This window comes from Aythya fuligula, chromosome 3 (genome assembly GCF_009819795.1).
Source record: "Aythya fuligula isolate bAytFul2 chromosome 3, bAytFul2.pri, whole genome shotgun sequence".
Lineage (NCBI taxonomy): Eukaryota > Metazoa > Chordata > Aves > Anseriformes > Anatidae > Aythya > Aythya fuligula.
The window spans coordinates 67354969-67374861 of NC_045561.1; the positions used below are offsets into that span (position 1 = coordinate 67354969).

Here is a 19893-nt window from a genome sequence, read left to right on the forward strand (position 1 = left end):
CTTTGACTCAATTAGTGTTTTAATTCACTTTCAAAGGTACTGTCCTAAGGATGAAGCATCAGTCTTGATATTGGTAATTGCTATGCAAAAAAAATTCCCAAAACCATGAAGTCATCTAAAAGTAGGCATTTACACAGGCATGGAAGTTCTCACCTAACGGCAATAACTTTCCATTGGGAAAACTAAATTAGCGCTTGGGCCTTACTCACAATAACTTATAAGGGCTGTTTCTTTGCAAAACATTTGCTTAATGCTGGAGGATACATGATAGAGGGAACTCATACATGTCTTGCTGACACCCCTCACTCCCAGGAAACTGTGGGATATAGTGCTGGACATGACGTTACCTTGGGTACATGACAGTCAGCCCCTAACCAGGCTCTGTTTTACGGGCCTAGGTGGCACTGTGTTTCAGTCCTTGGTAAGGTACGAACTTGTGGTAATTGGGGCAACTGTGGCAAACATTTCCGCTCTTCTTTTCTTCCCAGTCCTATATGACTTTACTGGTGTTGATTTTTAAATGAAACAAGCAATTAAAAAACAGTTGGTGATGGTGGGCTTATTGGGAAGTCTGTTAGTATTACGGTGTCTAAGTGTCTGACTGGCAGGGCCTAGGAGCAACTACATCAGAAAGGTACTTTTCTACTTTTTTCCTTGCAGAATTCTAGGCAGAGTCTGGCGCTGGAGTTGGCTGTCATGTCCAAGTCTGTCAGCTTTTTTTGTTTGAAACAGCAAGGGTAAGATGAACTGCAGGGTAAGATGGGCTGTTTTTAAATACAATAGTCCAGTTATGATACCACTTCTTTTTTCCTTTTCTTTGACTTTTTTTTTTTTTTTTTTTTTTTTACTCTCCGTTCTGTTCTGTTTTTGGCATTGATGTTGGAAGTTTGGCATAATCTTTCTTTATATGAAGATGTGTTACCTTGCTGGACCATTTCCTTAAATGATTCAATATGAACACTAAAATTTAACAGGAATAAAATAGTCCATCTTGCCTTCATTCCATTTTACCCAGGAGATCTCAAAACAGGCATAGTGACCAATTAAAAAAAAGTGATTGCTGTGGTACAATTATGTAGTGGATATGGTAAATCTGTTTCTTTGAAAACAAGTTTTCAGATACTTCTACAAGATCTTATATAAACTTTTTCCAGTGAAGCTTGAAATTGTTTATTTGACATCATTAGAAAATTCATTTCATTCAATTATAATGTTTTGGGAAAAAAAAAAATCCATACATGTTCATTTATAATAAATATTTGCGGTTGTAAATTACATTGAATTTTATTTTTCCTATTTTTAGTAATTAGGCACAAAAGGAGTTTATGTGCTTCAATTTATCTCATTAGATTCTAAATTAGCATTAATAATTATGCAAATTACTATACAGTGTTTGTAGCCCCCTCCATTCTTTAGTGCCATGAGCAGGCAACTCCAGCAATGCATTATAATCTATCTATATCCAGTTTATGCATAGCAGTCTAATCTTTTCATTGCTGTTCTATCAAATTAAATATGTGGTGTAGCCAACCATATTAATATGAAATTGTGGGGCTAACTATAGAGATGGGAGATGTTCCTTTTTTAAATCTAAGCATTCAATAAACAATCCTGACTTCTATTTGCAATACAAATAGCAAAATTCATTGATTCCTTTATATTTTATATTATGTATTTCAGATATGAAATGCTTTATTTCATATCTTTTCCTTTTTTTTTTTTTTTTTTTTTTACTTAATCAAATTAGATTTACAAAATATTTAAACAATGCTTATTTCATGCCTTAAAGTTAAAGAACTATATAAGTGCTTCAATATTAATATTAAGTTAGAGGCTCAGTCCAGCCATGAATTTTTCTGGAAAACCAGTTCAAGTAAATGCTTTTTTCACTTTATTTATTTATTTATTTATTTTAAAGCACTGATAACCAAGTCTCCCATTACTATTCTTTGATTCCCACAGCTCCAAAAATCCTGTCTTTATAAATGTAATCAGTTCTTATTTTTCATTTCAGTTGTGTGTGTTTTTACAAGCAGTACACAAAAACCTGTAGCTTAAAGATTTTTTTGCACAGTGATTCCATCTCCCCACTGTGGCAAAAAGTGCTGAACACTTACTAATTATTTTCTGTGCGTTGGTTTCATCTTTCTCCCCTGGTTTTCATTAGGTTCTGAGCTCATGCCCAAAGCCCTCTCCACCAGGATAGTGGGAGGCATTTGGTGGTTTTTCACACTTATCATCATTTCCTCGTACACTGCTAACCTAGCCGCCTTTCTGACAGTGGAACGTATGGAATCCCCTATTGATTCTGCTGATGATTTGGCCAAGCAGACAAAGATAGAGTATGGGGCAGTTGAAGATGGAGCAACCATGACTTTCTTTAAGGTAAGCTTTATATTCTGTTTGAAAAGATCCTATATCCTGATTGTGGGGGGAATGTCTCTGCATCTTGCTACAGCAAAGGATACTATTCCCCCACTTTCAAAAGTAACTGAAAATCACTTTCTGAGGATTTCCTGAGATAGCAAGTGAAGCAAATGCAAAATTGCTCTCATGGGCAATAGCAGGCAAGTTCTCTGATGATTTTTGCTTAAAGAACTGAATGTATGGTAACAGTTTAGGTGAAGAAACATGAACACTTTGCTTTGACAGATCTAATTCTGTGTACAAGAATGAGTTTTGCTGAAGTAGGTGTTACAGTATCATTATATATACAGTAGCATTATACTTAATGTTAATCTTTGCTCAAGCAACTGGGCTTTTCTAAGAATATTACTGGCTGTACAGAGAATATCTTTTGGACTTATTTTTGAGAAATTTTAAAATTTAATTTGTTCATAAAAAAAGATCAGATTCTTCCAGTTTTTCTGTTCATTTTAGTCTGTTACTAAAATAATTCCATCTGAAATATAGTGAAATATGCTGGTGGATTAGAAAGAAAGGTTTCTTTTATAGCGTCATCAAGAATGTAAGTCAGCTCAAATTAATGAGAAGTATGCATGAGAGGAGAATGGTTTGTTCTATACCTCTTCATGTTTGATAGCACAGGCATATCCTGGATCATCCAGAGAGGTGTTTAAAGCTTGTCTTAAGGTCTTTTGAAGACTTTTAGCTGTTCTGTTTTTATGAGTTTATGAGTTTTATGAGTATTCTGTTTTTATGAGTTACTATGCTGTCACATAAAGATTTGAGCTGACCATTAAGCTGGCATTTGAAACTAGACAAAGTGAAGTCCAAGGGAAAAATGTAGGCTGGCCCAGAAAACAAAAAATATATATGCAGTTCCCCTCATTAGATTCAGAGATGTTTGTTCATTTTTTAACATACTTGTTCAATGGCTAAATAGTTACTATTCGTTCATATGAATAGTATGATCATATTATGATCTTACAGCCAATCCAAATGTACACATAGTTTTATTTATATATATTTTTAAAATATTTATAGGGCTTTAAGCTTCTGCTTGGAAATAAAATTGATAAAACTTCAGCACTTTAGAATGCTTTGAAAACATTCAGAGTATTCTCCAGAATGCTTCTTAGAAAGGGAGCTGAGGAAGTTAATAGAAGTAACTAATCAATTAGAGGTGTCTGGATGTCAGGAAATATTTAAAGCAATTAAATAAAATTGCTTCTTTCTTTTCTAAACTTTTGAAAGAAGGTTTAAAGACTGACATTTTTAAAAGAATTGAAACGATTTAAGTCTGAGGACATAAAGGGATGACATTATGAATTGAGTTACCAGAAAACACTACAGAGCTTTATTTTCATTCTTGTCAAGCAGAAGACTGAACTTGTTCTGTTTCAGACTGAAACTGTGGATTCTAAAATATTAAGAAGCAATTTTAACTTAGGAGCGTCTTTTCCTGTAGTTGCCAGAAGCAACTTCTTAAGTCAGTCTTGCTCTCCCCCACCTTCCTTTAATTTTCTGCCATTTTTCTTTCATTTTCCTTTTGTATGTGTGTACGCAATCTGTGTTTTTAGCATGCAGAAACTATTTCTCTTTCTTTGGATGTTTTTCCCCTCTGCATATTAATATACTGCTCCCTTTTCTGCACATTTCTTTCTTGTTGCTCTGTTTCTGTTTCTATTTATTTAGATATATTTTGTGTTTTTCTACTATACTCAAGAACTAGAGAAGATTTACTTCTAACAGAATAGGAATTGCACATCTTGCATAGGCATTTGTTTTAGTGACATGTTTTTGAAATACCCTAGACTTATAACAGAGTTATAGTGTCAGATCACATAATTTGGTATTGATTTTAGTATATTACCAAATTATTCTACTTCACTATGAATGAAACAGAAGTCAGAAAAAAACATGGGATTTTTGTATTCTCCTGATAAATTTTAGGTCAAATTAAGGTTTATTCTGCTGAGCAAACATATTTTCTGGGCTTTATGTGTGATCAAGTTGTGTTTAGTGTTTTGTGACATGAAAATACACTGATACTTCCGTACTTCTGTTCCAGATAGCAAACAAATGATTCCAAATATTTTTCCAATTAGTTTACTATCTTAACTAAGAAGTATGGAATTTAATGAGTATTATTTTGTACAAAGTAAAATGCATCCAAACATAAGCATTAGGAATAGGCACAACTGTTCTTGTAGTGAAGCCAATAAATGAAAATCATACTCAAAAGAGATGTAAAGGGAAACTGTACAACTTAATTTCATTCAGTGTCTGAAGCATCTTCCATTTTGAAATTAAAGTATGCTTGATGTAAATGCTTTTCACTACATCTAGCTATGTAAGGAATACAATCTAATTAAATGTATTTCTCACAGAAGATAAAAGAAAATGTTTGGTTACAGTCTATCTGTTCCAGTAAACTTTCTGGTATAATTAGGTATTTTTAATTAACAAGGCTGAGATATCAGGAATCAAAATATTATAGGACTGGTCAACATACTCTATCTGTATTTGTGTGTTCACAAAGTAAATTTATCTTCTGTATATGCAAATTACTTCAGGAATATAATTTCCTTACTTCAAGAAAATATTTTCAAAGAAGACTGGAAGTGGAATTGCCTTAAAAGTTACTACTACCAGAGTTGACTAGTTCATAGATACTACAGTTAAATTATAATATAAAAAGAACTTAAGAACAGGCACCTGATCAAAAAAGACAAAAAAGTATCAGAAAAATGTCTTAAAGTACAGAAGTTACACTAGAGGTAGATAGTGAAGGAAAGACACGAGGTGCCTGATTTTTTCTGTACTGAGTATAAAAACTAGGATAAGTATGTTTTAAAATGCTTTTGGAATACTTCTGCTTTATCAATAAGCTGAATGTGAATTTTAAATAGTATATATTAGATTCTTTGTTATATGAACAAGTGAATCAAATAGGAAGCAACACTGCCTCTGTATTAGGGAACCAATGAAATATCCTGTTCTGGTGACCACACTTCAAAAATATGTTTAAAATTGGTAAGAGTTCATAAAAGGCGAAAGAAGGTCTGGAAGAAAAAGCCTTATAGTTAGAGGATAAAGAAGATCAGTCTGTTTAATCTGCTGAAGAAAAGGTGAAGAGGTGACTTGATCATGGTTTGTAAGTGCCTTAATGGGAATGAGACTTTTGACTTGATGAGACTTGATGGCTGTTTAATCTAGCAGAAAAAGGCATAATGAGATCCAGTGTTTCAAAGCTAAGTTAGGCAAATTCAGACCAGAAATAAGGTGCACATTTGTAAGACTGTAAGTAATTAACCACTAGTAGAATTTACCTAGGAGTGGGTTCATCAGCCATTACGAGGAGAAAGATGTAACATAGCCCAAGCACACTATCCTTTTGATTTAGAGTCTACTCAGTGAAATACATAGCCTTCATTAGCTCAGTTTAGACTTTAGTAGTCCCCTCCTACTTTAAAAATCTATGAGAGTGTGACTTCTGGAAGGGTTGCACAAAGATGACAAAGGGGATAAATTTATCATCTGTGTGTATGTTTTTCCTTAACTGCTTTATCTTGTTGTAATGAGAGTGGATTGAGCAAAACAGCAGCATTATGTTACAACATGAAATGAAGGCACCAGATGGTTTCCTAATGTTAAATTAAATTATCATATCTTGGTAATAGTTATTAGTTCCAATCACAGTGAGGCTCAGTAGCTACCCATGAGACTGACAGTAATTTCTGCATAAATTATCTATATAGAAGTCCTGTGAATTTTTTCTTTAAAAAACTTTGGAACCTGGCCAAAGCTGTGTGATGCTAAAATAGAAGAACATTTTTTTTGAAGGAGAACCTAAATGGAAATTAGGCAAACAAGATAACTGCTAGATTAGAACCTGCTAAAGTTAAAATCTTGGAGAGCACCCGGGGTGTAAGAATACAGGTTTGCCCAGGGAGTTTGTGGAGTCTCCCTTCTTGGAGATATTCAAAAGCTGTCTGGACCCAGTCCTGGGCAAGCAGCTCTAGGTGTCCATGCTTGAGCAGGGTCGATAGACTAGATGACATCCACAGGTCCCTTCTAACCTAAACCATTCTATGGTTCTTTAATGCTGTTACTGTTGTGAATGAAACTGTTATATGACTGGCGGGTCATGGTGGGCTATTTCACTGGGAACAATAAAATGACTTTAGTATTATCCAAGAATTGTAAGGAAATAATTGGGAAAAGAAATGTGAAAATAGATTCTAAGCCATCTCTGAGATAAGCATGTTGTTTCCTCTCCCAATACACATTTTGATGTTTCTCAAATCACCGAGTTTTCTTAGTTACAAATTTCCCTTCTCTTCTATTGGCTAGTTCTACTGGTGTCAAGGCTTTCCTGAATGCTTACAGTGTGAAAATTATAATGAAAACGAGTCTTGACTGTTCTAGTGTTGCTCACAGAATTCTGAATGGAAATTAAGAATGACTATTGATGGTTTTCAAGTTTCAGAAGCCTATCTTCCTTATTCTTTGGAATAAAATAAAAAGCTTTTATTATTTTCATGAAAGGTACTTATCTCAGTAGCTGTTCTTGGATAAAAAAGCTCAGAATTTTCATTCCCTCTTCCTTCTGTGGTCTCTCAGTCTCTGTTTCTCAAAATAAATAAATAAATAAATAAATCTGTTTTCTTTCTGATTGACAGTTCTGAAAGTGAGAGGAAAAAAATTAATACACTGCTTCTATTTGTACCTCAGCTCTCTATCCTCATACACAAAGGAAATACTACAACACATATATTTATAGCAGTCTACAATTTTATGATTATTTTTGTTTGTGAACTTGCTGTGTATATTCATTTTTCTCATGTTTTTTCTTATCTGTACCTTTCAGTGTCAGATTTGTTTTTTCTTTCTATGTTTTTGTACAGTACCATGCACAATGGAACTTTTTTCAGCTAGGATTACTCAGCACTTGCATACCAAATGGTAATAAAATAGTAATAATTTTTCTTTCTCTATAGTAGCTTTAGGTTAGTGTCGTTACTTCTGTATCATGAATTAAAGGTGTTTTCAGCTCTCTGTGAGACTCATGTATTTTATATCCTTGCTTTGCTGATAAGGAAGCTGAAGCACTGAAAGGGAATGCATCTTTTTCAAGATCACCTGGTGAAAGGCAGATAGGAAACTAATTAAGGAAAGCTGACTCACATACCTTAGAATTATCTGATAGAATATTCTGTCATTTATATTTGCCAGTTTCTTTCCTTTTCTTCTTCAGGACCCAAAAGCTCTGCTTTTCTGTAGTGTCTTCCATTTCTTCCTGCACTGTGTTTTCTCCATAAAAGTCCATGTTGCTGACCCTTGTCATTTTTTTTCCCCTTTTTGCCTTTGCCATTTTTTTTTTTTTTTTTATCATTTCCCTAAGGAATTCTGGGCAGACAATAATTCAGTACTTAATGCCTACCTTAATTTTTCAAATTCTCAGTCCATTGTTAAAATGAAGTCCATTGTTAAACAGCAGGAAGCTCTGACATTTGCTATCATTACAAAATCCCTAAAATAGACTCTAAATAAAGGTATGAATGCCATTCATATGTCATGAGTGACACTGGCAGGGGCATGCATGAAGCCAAAAACCCACCTAGGTGGGTTTTTCAGACCTGAGTTTGAACATTGTAATAGGCAAATGTTCCTCTGTTTAACATATAAACATGCACGTAGGCACATCAGCATATACAGACATAGAACCTTTAGTTGAGTAGTACAGATAATATATTATGAAGTTTAGCAATACATGTCAATCATTTGGTGGAATTGCCGCAAGTCAAAGATGAAAGAAACACTGCTTCTGAGCTTTTCAAATATACATTCAATGATGCTGACTAATGAAAAAAACGAACAAACAAACAAACAAAAAACTTTTGAGCCCTAGCCCCCATGTGTTGATCTGGACAATGTGTAAAAAATAATTGCAGCAGATACAAGATATACTTGTTCAGTTGGCTTTAAAATGATTTCTCTTTATAGAAAAGTCACATTTTAATGTAACAAACACAGACTTGTTCTTATGCATAAAAACACGTGGCACTGATGACTAGAATGGAATGGAATGAATATAAATGCCTTGCTGCTGTTTTTTTTCTTTTTTCTTTTTTCTTATTTCTTTTTTCTTTTTTTTCTTTTGGATCATTATCATACTTCGGACTTATCTACTAGAAACACGTGCAGCTGAAATGCATTATTTCTCTTTTCCCTTTATTATTCCCTCTTTGTAGGAACACCTGTTTGGTTAACCACTACTTCTCTGAATGTGCAAAAAAGCAGACACAGGTGAAAACCTATAAAGCAAGGTCTGTGTAGTCACTCCATACACTTAAGGGAGTATGTGCAATTAAGGGAATGTGCAATTACAGAGTCTGTGAGAATGAGACACTGGCCGTGAGAACAAGGCTTTGTCCAGAGACCTTAAAACACCTGTGTCTCACTGAATTCTATTCATTTCTTCATAAGAGCAAGGGAGCTAGGTAGAGCTAGGTAGGTTAGGTGATGCGTTGACATTAACAAGAACAGCACTGCATTTGAATTCTAAATTTAAATTATCAGATAAATTTGGTATCATTAAGTTATTTGAGGTGAATGGTCTGTCTTTTGCATCTTGGGATAGAAAGCAGAAGTAATTCACATAAAGGGACTCATTCCAACAAAACTCTCTAGGTACTGGGACAAAGTTTACTGAAATGGTTTTATGCTGTCTTGACCCTTTTCCCTTCTGTGGGGTTGTCAGAGCTATTAGTGTTACTGCAGTGAATAAGGGTATATGTTTGGCTGCCTGTAGACTCTCAGGGCTGAGGCAAAAGAAATCCACTGCCTTCCCACCCTTGCCTTTGTCCGTGTCCTTGCCTTTTGCCTTCCCTTTCCTCTTTTCACATTCCTCATTACCTTTACCTTTTTACCCTTTTCCAACTGTATAGGCTGAAAAAGATTAACATAGAGTTTAACCAAGTTTTCATTTCTACAAAGATTCATGCTCCATTATGCCCTATATACAGACAGTAAGCACCCTTAATAAGCTGCTGGATAACATGCTGTATTCATGAATAATTATCACAAAATCACAGAATCACAGAATTGTAGGGGTTGGAAGGGACCTCAAGAGTCCACAGGTCCATCTCTAGGACCAGCAGGTTCCCTAGAGATAATTATGCTCCAAAATTACAAGAGACATACTTATAACTTACACTTGTCTCCAGCAGCTACAGGTGTTAGAACCCAGTGAAACACATACACAGGCTTTTCAGAGTCCTTTCAAAGAATTATACATAATTTTGAAGTGAAGACAAGATTAGTCATTTAGAGTAATTACAATATTAAATTAAATACTTAACATACAAATTGGGTCCCCACTAGCTATTTTTAAAAAGAAGCTGAAGAGAAACATCAAAAATGAAATAAAAGTTGGCATTAAGAAAAGTCTCCTTTGTCTATGAGTCATCTGAGTTAGTATTTTCTACAATTCACCATCTGTTTCTTCATTTCCCCAAAATATTCATAGGGGAAAGACTTTTATGCTGATCTCTGCATAGAACTCTCAAGTGGGCTAAACTATATAACCTATAGTCCCATTTGTCTTTTCTGTTCCATAAGTATTTTTCATTTTGAATCTAATGAAGAGCTAAAATGAACATACAAACAAGAAGCTGACATTTGTATCATGTTTTCAAAATTGTGTCCCATAATAATATGCATTAATTAGAGCACATGCACTAATTATCCATGCTGTAGACATATCATGGAGTTTATCTGACTAATGCCAATCTTTCTCTGTGTAAGGTATGTTGGTATGGTAAAATATAGCAAGATCTAATTGCCACTTTGATAGAAACGTAGGCTACAAGAAATCAGAGCCCAGAGGGGGAAAAACAACAACAACAACAACAAAAACTAATCAACTGTACCGTAGCCCTTAGAAAGTCAAACATGATAATAAACTAGTATTATTTGGAGGACATTTTGAGTCCTAAATTGTTTTAGGACTTATTATCAACAAAAGACAAAAAAATCTACAACATAACATATACTTGATTCAGAGAAATTTTATGATCTTGATACTTGAAACTTTTGCATTTAAGAGTAACCATTCAATCTTCTATTTTGGAAAATACATATTGATGCCACTAAATACAAGAAAAACAGGGTCTTTTCCTTTTGAAGTCAAATGGAGTTTAATCCATCCACATCACTGCAAATTACTTCTGTTCATGCATCTCAATAGTTTTCTCACTGTGTTGATTCAGCATCAATTTACGACACTGTGAGTAGTTAAACTCTTCTCCTCCCATCACCCTCAAACTCTGTTGGTGATACATATAATAGGGTGGTGGCTAGAGTCAGTCCAGCTTTCAGATCCAAGTGAAAATGAATATTTTTGTTATTGTTGCACGTTTAGTTTTCATTTTTGAAGAAAGCTGCTCTGCCTCCTGGAGTGTTAGATCCAAGATGCAAGAGGAGCAGAGAGTATCTCTTTCTGTGGCAGGGTGATCTTACAGCAAGCGCCCTGTTAGACACAAAAGCCAGGGACCCTTGGGGAAGTGAGTTCTGTTGTCTAGATATTTGGATATTTATTTAGATATTTGGAGGTGTGAGGATGAGAATCAACAGCAATGTAATTGCTGATACTTACAGAATATAAGTTGTCTCTATGTATTATTGTAGGTTTGGTGTTAAAAGGTAAGCCATTTTGTTTCCTTTCAGTTACTTGATACATTTCACTCTCTGGCCTCACCTGGGCCTGTAATGCAACTGCTGACCAGTTGCTGACAGTTGTAAGAGAATGGCTTAACACTGGGTTCTTATCATAGGTTTGGTTGCAAGGCTTTTTCCTTCTCAGAAGTGCGTAACCTAATTTTTACCTAGCCTCTTTCTTTCCATCTCCTGCCGCTTTTCCCTAGGAGGTAGGGCAAGAACACTTTCAATTTCTTATCTGAGCTTTATTCTCGTTATGACTTCCTTAGATTCTGAGCAAGGTGGGAAAGGGAGCAGAACTGGATCATAAAGAATCCTTCTACTCCAAACAGGATTCTCTTTGAAAGATTTCAGAGTTAGGGTTTGTTTAAGAAATTGAGACTACATCTGAAAACACTTTTAACTGTCTGAGTCTTCCTCTTCAAAGCAAATAGATCTATCACCAAGTAGCCATTAAAGTTTGCAGATTTTATCTATGACTCATCCTAGGAATGTGATTCAGAAACCATTCGCCAGAGTGAACTGTCTCTTGGTTTAGCCAGTCTTGTGTGAGATCCTGCCATATGAGCAACCTTCAGTGTTATTTCCTGCCTGCTGAAGCAGTCTGAAAGCCTCTATTCATTAGAAGAGGTGAATTCTTGGTTCCGCCTTGTCAGTTTATGTATGATACTACTGAGGCATTGTCCAACTGCATTAGCATTGCTTTGTGTATGAGAAATATTTACAGTGCCAGAATTGCCCTGGACACCACCTAGAGTCCTATTATACCGATGAATTTCTTCTCCAGAGTTTTTCACCGCTTTGAACAGAATGCTTGTCAAAATCAGTTAATCTATCCTTTTTGCAATGCACCTATAGTAATAATTAAATAAACTGCATTTGATATGGATGCCTTTAAAGATTTTTTTTTAATTCATGCATTAAATCAACTTGTATTTAAAGTATTCAAGGTCCTTAATCTACACAATATAGAATATGGATTTTCACAAAAAATATACAAAACCATGCTTTATGATCAGGGTAACCTACCTATCTGTCCATGAACACACTGTGGACCAAAGATAAACAGCAATATATATCTTAGCACTCTTTAATTTCTTCAGATATAGAATATGATCTTTTAATTTACTTGTCATTTTCTTGTATAGGAAATTATGTGGGTTTCTTTTGTTTGTTTGTTTGTTTGTTTGTTTTTTTTTGTTGTTGTTTTGTTTTTTGTTTTTCTTCCCACATCCTACAGGCTGAGACAGTCACTGTTGTGGTTTAACCCCTGTAGACAGCTAAGTCCCACGCAGCCACTCAGTTGCTCTCCCCACAGTGGGACAGGGGTAAGAATCAGAAATGTAAAGGTGCAAGAACTCATGGGTTGAGGTGAATACATTTTAATAGGTATAGAAAAAGCTGCATGCACAAGCAAAACAAGACAAGGAATTTATTTTTTACTTCCCATTGACAGGCAGATGTTCAGCCACTTCCAGGAAAGCAGATTATCATGCATAATGGTTACTTGGGGAGACAAATGGTATCACTCCAAACATCCACCAATACCCCTTTCCCCAGCTTTTATTGCTGAGCATGAGGCCATATGATATAGAATATCCCTTTGGTCAGCCTGGGTCAGCTGCCCAGGCTGTGTCCCTTCTCGTGCACACCCAGCCTCCTCACTGAGCAGGATGAGAAGCAGAAAAGGCGTTACTTTGTGTAACCTCTGCTCAGCAGCAACCAAACATCAGTGTATTATCAACAGTATTACACAGTGCCATATGAGTTATTATGAAGAAAATTAACTATCCTGGCAAGAAAGCACAACAGTCCTCATAATAATGGTGATGATCGTAAGTAACATATATAGGTATATATATATATATTTATGCAGAATTTGACTTATGTTCTCAGAATAGGTGTTTTGTTTTGTTTGTTTGGTTGGTTGGTTTGGTTTGATTTAGTTTTGATACAGGAGACATTTAGCTTCTTTGACATAACTAGGAATCTTCCAAAATTCTTAAGATACCTCTGTATAACATGTCTGATTGAAGCTTGTATTCTTTACTCTTTATACATGTATTTTTTAATACATCTCCACTATCTCAGAAAGAAGATACATCCCTAGATGAACTTTCTATTCATTGCAAGAAGCAATGAAACTGCAGTTATAACCACCTCTTGTAGTTAGAGCTTCTTCATACAAGAAATCTTTACTCTGAAATTAAGGAGATTTTTATTTATCTTGTTCATAATGAAGACAATTTGATACTGTCAGTGACTGTCTTTTAAAATCAGATGATCAAAACTGAAAGGGGCAGTTGAAGGGAAACTATAGAAATGGAAAACAAACTTAGGAAAGACAGTTTTGGAAACATGTAGGGCAGGTTTCTTATCTCTCCAAAATGTGGATACTTGCTCTCCTTTCAGTTAGTCTCCTTTTATTGGCATTGGAAAAAAAAAATAAAAGGCACCACAAAACTTCAAAACTACCTTGAGTAACTGTTCTAGAAGGTCAGCATCCTCCAGAATTCAAGAGCTTTTCCCATTGACAACAGAGAAACCTTGATTAATACCTTGGTCTGGATGCGTAATAGCTGCAAATACATCAGATGAGTCTTTCTGGTCACTGCTTAATCACTAGACAATTTTCATATATGTATAAAATGCAACATAACTGTAGGGAGAGGCTGTAATAAAAAATATGCAAGTAAATTAATTATTTTTATAAGAAATAATATAAATGTTTCTAATCTCATGGCTATCTGCCTTAGATAGTATTGTGGGGAATATTTGCCTTATTTTAGATGACTGGCTGAAAGGCTGTGAAGAGTTCCTTTTCTTGCATTTTGGCACTAAAATGGACACACACAAACACACAAAAGAGACAAATCTCTTTTAAATTGTAAAAAAGTTCACATTTTGGCTAACAGACTGAGTTGGATTATGGCCAAAATTCTAGTCCATGTTTTTAAATGTTGTGTGTAGAAAGAACAAACTGTTCACTTCCAGGAAAAATCAGTGTTGCTAAAAGTAAGCCAGTGACTGTAAAAGCTTGTCCAAAATAAAAGTAAAAATAACAACAAATATAATTCATCATTTTGCTTTGCTCATGTGACTCCATATGTTTAATCATATTAGAGGTTAAAAACATTTATCTTCCACCAACAGGGTAGATATTTCAGTGTCATCTGCTGTATAGCTTGTCATTTTTTGTATCTGAGGATAAATTCAGATTACCATTTCTAAAACCACTTCAGGCTCCAGACATTTTTATGTTGTCATCCTCTAATAAATAATGTGGATTTCCAAAAGTGTGATATGATTTAAGTTACAACTGTTATTAAAGCTCGTAAAATATTTAGAGGAAAGAGACTGTTGTTTAAGGATTTGTTTTTCATTTATTAAAAAAAGAACAGCAAGAAAAAACAATCAAAAGAATTGGCATACTAAATTTTTAGAACATGTAATCACCTTTAAATCTGAAGATGACAACACCGCAGGTATGTTGCCCATATCTATAACAAACTATACTCTCTAACAGAATCTGAATTATTCATTCTCTTCTGCAAATTTCATTTTTCTGTACTTTTGGGTTTATCAGTTAGAAGGCAGGACAGAAAATGGTTAAAACTGTCTTAGAAACTGTTCTAGAAAAATCATAATTTTTGACCCAACATTTTGAAGTAAGAATTTTGAAGTACATTGTCTAGAGACTAAAGTAAAATGTATAAATAAGCTTTTATTAAACAGTGAGGAAAAAAACGTACAGAAATCTTTCTTTATACAGTGTTTCAAATCTATTGTTCCATATCCATTATATTTCTCTGTCCTGTACTTTTACAGTTTAAGACTATATTTGCAGTAGTAAATAAAACAGATTAGGACCTTTTTAAATGCAAAGTCAAAGGACTCTTTTCCTCCAAAATTGGGCGATCATTCACAAACACCATTAGGAACAGCCCGGGATTATACTTGACTTCTCCTGAGCTATGGTCCAAATTATGTTTGGGTGGAACCCAGGTATCCCCTGGGAAATGATTCCTTAGGACAAGCCAAAATGTTCCAAGCCCCATGCCTGTGTTATACACAGTTATCGGTCCTGTATCCTGTCTCTGTTTTATTAATGGTACCAGAGGGATCACATTCTTGATTTAGATATAACTTGGTGAGAATCTTCAGCAGTTTTGCTGAAATGTTGCAAATAGAATCTGGTTCTGCTCCTTAGTGAAAAATCTGTTTGAAAAGACAAATACTTTTTTTCTTCCTTTTTTATTTATTTTTTTTTCTTCTTAGTTACAGTGGTTTGACAATGCAAATGAGTTATTGTGGGAGCAACCTGTTGAACTATTTATATAACCTGAAAATCTTCAGATGGAACTAAATCCTCATGGCTAAATACTTTTTTCATTAATAAGTTTCAATTGATTTCAGTAGAAATTAGGTGTTTAACTGCCTTTGTAAATCTGTATTTAAAGGCAAAAAAAAAAAAAAAAAAAAAAAAGCTAATTCCAAATAAGACTATATGTCTTATTATATAAGAATAAAGAACAAAATGTGGCTATTAAAGCAAAGTTAAAAGAATCTGAAGTTTCACCAAGAAAAAATAAACTAATATGTATATTATCGGTTAAATGTTACACAACTAGAGGCTTGGACTAGACAAAAGATGCAAATGTAAAACACCAATGGCATGTGTGCCATGGCATACTTTCATTCTGTCTGAAATCAAAGTATTATATTTGATCTTTAATTTAAATGTTCAGTTCTTTTCATTTTGTAATGCTGGTGATTCCCACAGAATTATAAATGAGGTCTATTAGATAATTGCTATCATTTATCATTTTAGTTTCAAATGAAACTTTTCACTAGTGTAATATGGGTCAAGAAGAAATTATTTCATTTTACTTGAAAAACCAATCTTTGATGTCTTTGCATTCAGTGACAGCAAAAATAATAATAATAAACAAATTATATATATATACTTTGTTCTGATATTCTCTAATGTGCATTACTGATTTGTAATTATATGTTTGGATCATACTTTAAGTGATGACTAATTTCAAACTTATTTCCATAGTGTATATTGAGATGGATTTTTTAAGTGAGACCCAGAATGACTCCTCATTTGCTTAAAAAATTCAAAACCACCTCTAGTTTGCATAATTTTACATAGGCAGTGGTTTGGTATAAAAGGAACAAATTTGTACGTGTATTTGTTTATATAACTTGCACACAGCCTTTCCCCTGAAGTATATAGGAAGCACATTGCTTTTTTACTGCACTCCTTTTGTTGAAGAGGAAGTGGTGTCATTGAATACAACTGCCTCATCTGACACTCTACAAAAGTGCCAAGTTGTAGCAATCAATAGGGAAATAACAGATGTGAAGGTTAGTTGGCATCAAAGAATATGAGTGGAAAAGTTTCCTATGGGAAAGAAAGTGCTTCATTACGCTTCATCTATACAAAGAATATTGGTTCTATCAAGCTTTCAGAAAATTAGAATATCATGGCTTTCAGTTCTGACAGTCAGTTTAACAACATTTAAAAAGTTAGATAGATATTCATCAGGGGAATTACACTAAGTGATTTTATTAGTTGTAAAATGGAATGTTGCAATTTCTTCTTGCTCTGAATAGAGCAGATCCAGTGGAATAACTCTGAGACAAAAATTGACTCCCTGGGCGATCACTGTATTATAGATGAGTGTAAATGCTGGTTTTGGAGAAAGTTCATGGAAAACAAACAACATGTTATAATTTCTCTGGAGCATAAATATTTGAGACCAGAATGTTCCTTATTTTGGGGATAGCTTGGATATTTATGTTTGCTTCTTTTTCTGAACAATATATGCAACTTTTCAATGCTTTTCCACACAGAGAACTACTGCTGAAAAACAGTTTTGTTACATCAATTCAGTGGTTACTCTTTAGAGACATTGTCCTACAGGGAATGGCAAAACGAGAGAGTCAGTAAACAGACTGATGTTAAGCTGGTAAGACAGTGGATAACAGATAGTACTTGTCTGTATGAGAGTTTACAGTTGCTGATAAGTTGAATGCTTCCTGAGCAAACTATAAAAAAGAGCAGGTGTTAGTGAGGATAGCCTACTTGGAGGAAAATACTCATTGATGAATCACTTATTGTTCATTCACTTTGCAAACTTGTGGGATACTTTCTTACAAAGAAGGTTAACTAGAGATTTTGTGTGCTTGAAAATAAACAAGTTTTTTTTTTTTTTTTAAAGTAAAGCCCAACTTCTTAATTGCTCATCTTTCTGTAAAAACACCTCTAGTTATAGGGATGAATACATATTTCTTATAAAACTTTGAAGCAATTTTATATCTTCACCAAGCTTTATATTAAAATACTGATATTGGATGTTCTGTTAATACTTAGAGCAAATTATATTTTTGGGGAATGTGGAGGAGTCATCAACATTAATCTTCTAAAAGCACTTTTCTCACTGAAGTGCATCATAGCTTGAAAATGCATTGTCCATGGTTCTTGAGTTCTGTTCATACTAATAATCAAATAAGTGCACTAAAGCATGCACTGAAGATAAGGTTGCACTGACAGGTTAGATATTTAGTACCAGAATTCTCTTTCTTCTTACAATGCTGTGTGATGATGTTTACAGGCAAGTTGCTTCTGCCCTTAGTGCTTACCAGATACATTTGGTGTGAAGGTGATTTGCCCTTTGGCTTTAAGATCAAGCTGAGACATCACAGTCATAGAGTAGCCCAAGACCAAAGACCTTGTACCTCAATAAACAGCCAAAATCATCAAAAAAATCTGTTAAATTGTCTCTTATCTTTTTGCTTCCTTGCCATGTTCAAACAACATTTTGTCAAAGCAAGTGCAACAGAGTTAGCAATAAAATTTAGAGCTGTACCTAATATGAAATCGTTTACAACCTGGACTTTATTAGCCTCTTATTTTAGGTAGTAAATCTGATGAGTAATGGACAAAATAATACTATTATTTACACTGAAGAAGTTAAACGTCATCTTCTTTATGCTGTGAAAAATTGTAAGCACTGGACACTGGACACTTCAGCCTTTTTATTCTAATGAGTGGACGCATTCAAAACTGTTTTGCTATTCCTGTTTTCCAAGATTTTTGCACTTGCTCAGAAGCAACAATACCCCCATTCAGCCAGCTATATTGTCTATGTGTGCTGAGATACACTAGTATACTTACTTGTGGAATGACCTGTGAGAGCTCTGACAGCTACTCAGCTGGTCTAAAGTCTGTTCCCTTAATAAAGATTGTTTTAGAGTTGTTGTTCCCCCCACCTCCACTCCAAGATTTTCAGTTCACTTAAATATTTTTTATAAAGCATTTTAGTTTTAAGAGTGGAAAAATATAGCGTGGAATAGTGGAAAACGTAATATGGAGCACATTTTCTAACTGTTTGCATAAATCCCAATATAATGAGCATTTTGAGCTATCATTAAAAAAAAAAAAAAAAAAAGAGAGAAAGAGAGAGAATAAAAAAGAAGATCCCCATAAATCCCCATAGGCCAAGATTAGTTTCAAGATTTCATTATCACTACAGGTTGGTGTCTTGTTTATTAAATATTTCAAATTAGGCTATATTAAGTATATTATTAATTATTATTAATTATTAATTATATTATCAATTAGGCTATATTAAGTATATTATTTGTCATTGTAAGTCTCCTGACAATTTTCTGCATTTTAATTTACTACCAAAAGAATAACATTTAAAGAATTAAGTTAAACTGCTTTTTCCTCAGGAACTACATCTTACTGATGCAGTAAAAGATTAGAACGAACAGAGTTGTTTCAAAGCTCAGCTGTGGGAATTTTAATGTGTGAATACAACAATGTGTCACAAAGAAGAATGTTTATCAGAAGAAACTGATTCTCTAGTTGGTGTAGGATAACTTTTTTATCACAATCCTAAACCTAATAATACATATTTTTTTAATAATCCTATGCATTATCAAAGCAATTATATCAGATGAAAATTCTGCACATTGCTAGAGATACATATTTTTTTTCTGCCTTTTTTTTTTTTTTGAAGCCATGAACTTTGAATCCCTGTTGCAGGTGTATCCCAGTGAATTCTGCTAAAAGTTCCCAGCTAAGTAAATAGGTATTAGATCAGGTTGCTAATTTGCAATTGTAGCCTTCTACATGCAGTTGCCAAAACCTCTTTGCTCTAGATTTTTACTTAAACTAGAGACCCCTTTTGCCAAAGTGGTTTCTGCTAAATTGGTCAACGGAAAATACATGAAAATTTGCTGCAGGATGTTCACACAAAATATTGATGCAGAAATATACCAAATGAACACAGCAGTGCTGTGGCAGGTGTCATCAAATACATTCTGTTAATAAGTTTGTGTTATTATTAAATTATCCATATTTTGCTGAAGCAAGGAACTAATGGAAACTGGGATTTGGAAGGTTTCATGGTATATATGGATTCTTCTATAGGTTAGTTTACACTTAGGAGGAAGAGAGCAATGCTAGACTATCTGCTGAACTAGTTTCCCTCCCCTTGTTCCTTCCTGGAAATTGTTGAACCATACCATTCCTTTTGGATTTGGTAATGTACAGCTATCTTCTGGTGGTTTTTATAGTCTTGGTCTCTCCAGGGCAATTTGCGCTCTTGGGACATTCTGAAAAATGAATTCTTAAATTACACTTAATTGTAAGTAATTGTAAATTATCTTAAATTGTACCTATATGGAAAATAGTTTTACTGTACTATCAGAAATAAAATATCAAACACTAATGCCCTTTCTCGTGAA

General features: G+C 34.2%; 1 protein-coding gene across 2 annotated transcripts in view; it reads left to right on the forward strand.

The window, feature by feature from the left end:
• GRIK2 (glutamate ionotropic receptor kainate type subunit 2) overlaps positions 1 to 19893 on the forward strand; it is a 394781-nt gene that overhangs the window by 310363 nt on the left and 64525 nt on the right. For both annotated transcript variants that reach the window (XM_032184252.1, XM_032184253.1), the window contains exon 14: positions 2168 to 2385. In XM_032184252.1, coding sequence (XP_032040143.1) covers positions 2168 to 2385 — 218 coding nt within the window. The remainder of the gene's footprint in view (positions 1 to 2167; positions 2386 to 19893) is intronic.